The sequence below is a fragment of the Daktulosphaira vitifoliae genome, unplaced genomic scaffold (genome assembly GCF_025091365.1).
Source record: "Daktulosphaira vitifoliae isolate Bord-2020 unplaced genomic scaffold, ASM2509136v1 Scaffold_3, whole genome shotgun sequence".
In the NCBI taxonomy this organism is placed as follows: domain Eukaryota; kingdom Metazoa; phylum Arthropoda; class Insecta; order Hemiptera; family Phylloxeridae; genus Daktulosphaira; species Daktulosphaira vitifoliae.
The window spans coordinates 34,331,585-34,336,374 of record NW_026099574.1 but is presented as its reverse complement, the minus strand read 5'-3'; the positions used below and the strand labels follow the sequence as shown (position 1 = coordinate 34,336,374).

The 4,790-nt window shown below is 26.1% G+C and overlaps 1 protein-coding gene across 3 annotated transcripts in view; it reads right to left on the bottom strand.

The window, feature by feature from the left end:
• Positions 1-3,288: 3,288 nt before the first annotated feature.
• LOC126901990 (uncharacterized) overlaps positions 3,289-4,790 on the bottom strand; it is a 137,373-nt gene continuing 135,871 nt past the window's right edge. For 2 of the 3 annotated variants that reach the window (XM_050678999.1, XM_050679000.1), the window contains one exon: positions 3,289-4,084. In XM_050678999.1, the coding sequence (XP_050534956.1) occupies positions 3,354-4,084 (731 nt within the window). In that variant the 3' untranslated portion in view covers positions 3,289-3,353. The remainder of the gene's footprint in view (positions 4,085-4,790) is intronic. The other variant, XM_050679001.1, reaches the window with a different exon arrangement.

The following is a 4,790-nucleotide window of genomic DNA, read 5'->3' as shown; positions in this document are numbered from 1 at the left end:
ATTGAGTGGGTTATGATAAAAAAATCACCCTGTATTTTAAAATTATAAAAAATACTTTACAATAAATTTATTTGATAATTACCATTAATACATTTTTTCCTTATGAACCATCTTGTATCATAATATTTAATACATTGTAACGTCACAAATTCGAAGATAGACCGTTTATGATTTTTTATTATGTCTACTTATTTATTTTGTCGCGTGAAAGAACCTTTTTCTGACACAGCGGTGTCAACCACTCATTATTTTGCCGCTGACCGCTAGATAAGGCGATAAAAGAGAAATATAATTAAAATCGAATTGTTTATCAGTATTGATCCCTTCCAAAAAGACTGGCCGTTATCGATTTGAAATTGCCGTTAGATCGGTGTTGACTCTTCTCTATTCTTTCTTCTATCATTGGCCGTGCTAGGTTGCACACTAGGTTGGTCCTTAAAATGATTTTTAATATTATTTAATTTTATAATATTTTATGAGCATTAAGATCATTTTTCATATTTTTTTTAGCATTTCATTATTGGTTTACTTATTTTATTTGAGTTTGAAAAAGTAAAAAAAAAATCGTTATTTTTTAAATCATCATAGAAAAATGATTGTTATTTATAAGTTTTCTTTATTACCTCGCCAGAAAACACGTAAAACAATTTTATTTTTCTACAAAACTAATAGAAAATTAAATTTCAAATAACTTTTACATGAAAATTTTTTTTATAACTTGAACGGTTCATCGTATATACTTAAATTGCCGAAATATATGAATTTTACTGGTAAACATAATATTTATGGAACTTTTGACTTTTAGGAGGTAAATATTTGACTTATGAGTTTTTTGCTAATAACCTTTTTTATGTAAAATAATTATATGTATAATTTCTTTCTTATAAACTTTTACGTAAAAATCATATATTTTGAGATAAAGCACAATAACTGAAAAACTACCCTTTTGATCGAATTTTCAACCCTCTTGCGGCACGTGTTAACGTCAACCTATCGGGACCAAATTTTGCACAGTTTATTTTTACATGTATTAGAATAATTTTTTGGTGCGCGTAAATCGAATTTTGAAAATTTGTATTTTAAGGACCACCCTAGTGCACACATTGATTGTTTTATTGACATATTTTTCAATGATGAAGTAGAGCCGCCAACGGCGAACGGCCAGGTCTTTTCGGCGAAGCATCCAGACCATCGGATGGGTCTCTTCGGAGACTGGGTATCGTTTTCTTTTATATATTATATTTATGTAATGAGCTATATTTTATTAATTATTTTGTTTCATTTTATTTTATCGTAAATTAACTTAATTTTGTTTATGTGTGGAGAGCACGTATTTCCCTTTTCTTCTAGCCAACGCTAAGGAGCGAGTGTCCAGACCGCTCCTGGTGTTCTTCATTAATTTCCGATTAACATAAACGGATGTGTTCCAATACCGTTCGTGATGTTTGTAATATTATTTGTTTGTTTTGTTTAAATATTTTATTTTATTTGTATTGCCTTTATTTGTAGACATGGTGTTTGATGCATTCGCATTTTTGTCCATGTTTAACTTAATTTTCTTTTTTTTGTTAAACAATTCAATTAAATTTCCTTATAAACTTCAACTGTAATATTTATTTTATTGCACGAGTAACTTAATTACTCGCGTGTATTTTATCCCTATTCCTTAATCTAGACACGGGCTACGGTATGTTTTATATATCAACTTTGATTGTCATAATTGTGTTTAATAAACCATGAGGTATTATAGTAATGTATACATATAACGACATACTAACTAAGATTATACTTTTAATTAACTTAAAATTAAATTCTACCTATGGTCCGGTAATCATATCTGATAGGTGTGACACCTCGCCTAGGTGGTGGCGAACCTTGCTATTATAGCTAGTCGTTATGCAAGTGGCAAACCACGTTGTTGTTACAGGCCGAACTAATATAAAAGCCCACTTGCAACTTTTCAAAAAAATATATGGAAAATTATAATTATTTAATCATAACATCTTTATACGTTCTTGCAAAATAAATGGTCACATTAAAAAGTTCAGCTCCCTTTTTAATATTGACATGTTGTAAATTTATTAATTCGCCAATGTTAAGTGTTGCCCATAGAGTGAGATCATACCACAAGTTATCATTTACAAGAATAGCATAGTTTCTTTTTAAATTTGCGAGTTTCCTGCATTCTAATAATTGTGCTCTGTGTTGGTCTTTATTTTCCTCTGTAATTAGTAAACCAAACCATTTTTTATAATCATCATTTAAAGTAGTCTTCTGCAAAATATTTGAAATACTGTCATGGAGTAATGTAGAAATGAAGTAATGGTTAAATGTATCATACATATGTTTAAAAAGCTTTTTAAAGTTATATATGCTGAAATTCATTTTTAGATACTCTAAATTTATTTCCAAATAATCAAAAACTACCGCAATTTTTCACATTCTCTCGGGTCAAAAATTCTAATTTCTTAGTATTTATTTTCTTGTAGAGTTAGCTGAAGGAATTTTGGATTTTCTCTTATGACATTATTTAAATCGTCATTGGTTACTAAAGTTTTATTTTCAATATTCGTAAAAAGTTCAAATAGCCTTTTAAAGTTATTTATGCCCAAATTCATTTTTAGATTATCAACTTTTATTACGATAGATTAAAAAAAAAACATTTGTATCATTAGAGAAACTATCGATTATATCAATGGCTTCGACTGAAAACAAACAAAATGTATCAACTAAAATTATTCTAAGCTTATCTAAAATTAAATTAGTATCTTTATAAGCAATCTCTTTTGCATATAAAGAAACCCTAGAAACATTCAATCATTTAACAACCGGTAAATTCAAAATATTTAACTAACTCGAAATAAACTATTTGTTGTATAGTAAATATCACGTTCTCAGTTTCGCATCGAAGATAAAAATTATCGATGCTATTCAGAATTTGAACCTAAAATAATGTAGTATACAAACTTAAATCATAATTTTTGATTTTATATAATTAAAATTAATAAAAAACATTTAAAAATAAAATTATTTGATAATTATCTTCAATTAATTCTTATCTCATTAACTATTTTCATGAAATCAATTATATAAATACTTATTGTTTTAAATTAATCATATGTTTTAGACATTGAAAATTTTTATGTTTCGTTTTAATAGTAAAAATGTATTTAAATTATGATATATCATTTTATTATAATAAATATTAAAATATGAATCAACAAAATATGTTTAATTTATATGATTACAACATAATATAATAGTTAATAATAATAATAATATATGAGTTTAATGTATTACTTAATATAATTAAAAAAAAAAAAATTATAATTATAATTGTAAAATTATAAGTATTACTGCATGAATGAAAAAACTTCTGTTACATTAAAAAGTACAGCTCCCAATCGAACACTGTCTTGATGTAATTTTATTAATTCACGGTCATTAGGTTCATCCTTTGAAGTGATATCCCACTTCCACAAGTCATCATTTTCAAGTATAGCATAGTTTTTTTTTAAGTTTGATAGTTGCCTGCATTCTAATAATTGGTCTTTGTATTTTTCAATATTCGTTTTTAAAATTGATAGCCCATCGAAATTATTTAAATGATCATTTGGATAAATATTGTTCAGAATATTCAACATACAGTCAAAGGGTAATGTAGAAATGAAGTACTGCTTAAATGTCTTATACATATGTTTAAATAGCTTTTTGAAGTTATATATACTTACATTTACTACTAGATATTCTACAGTTATATTCGGAAATGGATAAAGCACCATAGCTCTAGAGTAACTATCGATTCTATCAATGGCTTCAACTAAAAACAAACAAAATCTATCGACTAAAGTTATTCCAACACTTTCGATAGTATTCAGGTAATAAGTATACTTCTGAATAATTTCTAAATTGCTATCTTGACGAACTAGATCTCCTAACTTTTTGTCAATGGTAAATTCTTTTGGGACAGGAACAATAATTTGATTTTGTTGCGTCCAAGACCACGGCTTTTCACATTCTCTCGGGTCGAAATATTTTAATTTCTTAACATCAGGATCATCCAACAGTGTATTTTTATCATAAGGTAGAGGACAAAGAGATGCATCACTACCAGTGTAGTATTTATTTTCTCGTAATTTTAGCTTAAGAAATGGTAGATTTTCTCTTATGAGATTATTTAAATCGTCATTGGTTACTAAAGTTTGATTTTCAATACTCGTAAACAGTTCATTTTTCTCATGAACAATAAGTGCATTTGAAATTATTATATTCAAAAAAATAATGTGTATATTTCTATAATAATTCATCTTACTTGTATAAATAGTAATTAAAATACTTATTCACTTGTTATAATTTCTTTCACTCGTTATAACTCCTGGAACAAAAATTTCGTAAATTACAAGGAATTTATTATTGATATAAAATAAATAAAGTAAAAATGGGTTTTAAATAATTGTAGTTAACATAGTATATATCATAAAAATAATTACTTTTTCGTCATTGAAAATAACTACAATATACAATATAATATAATTATGGTAATTTAAATTTACGAGTGTATTATGAGTTTAATAAATATATATATATATATGTGTGTGTGTGTGTGTGTGTGTGTGTGTATTAAAAATAGATATTTTTTTAAGGCTAAATTATTTTTATTCTAAATAAGTGTTCGACTATTTATCAGACATGTATTATGAACTCATCAATATTAATTTCAATGCGAAGTTGAGAAGATATTAATTTTACCATGATGTGTTTATTAATTTTTTTTTTTTTTTTTTTTTTTC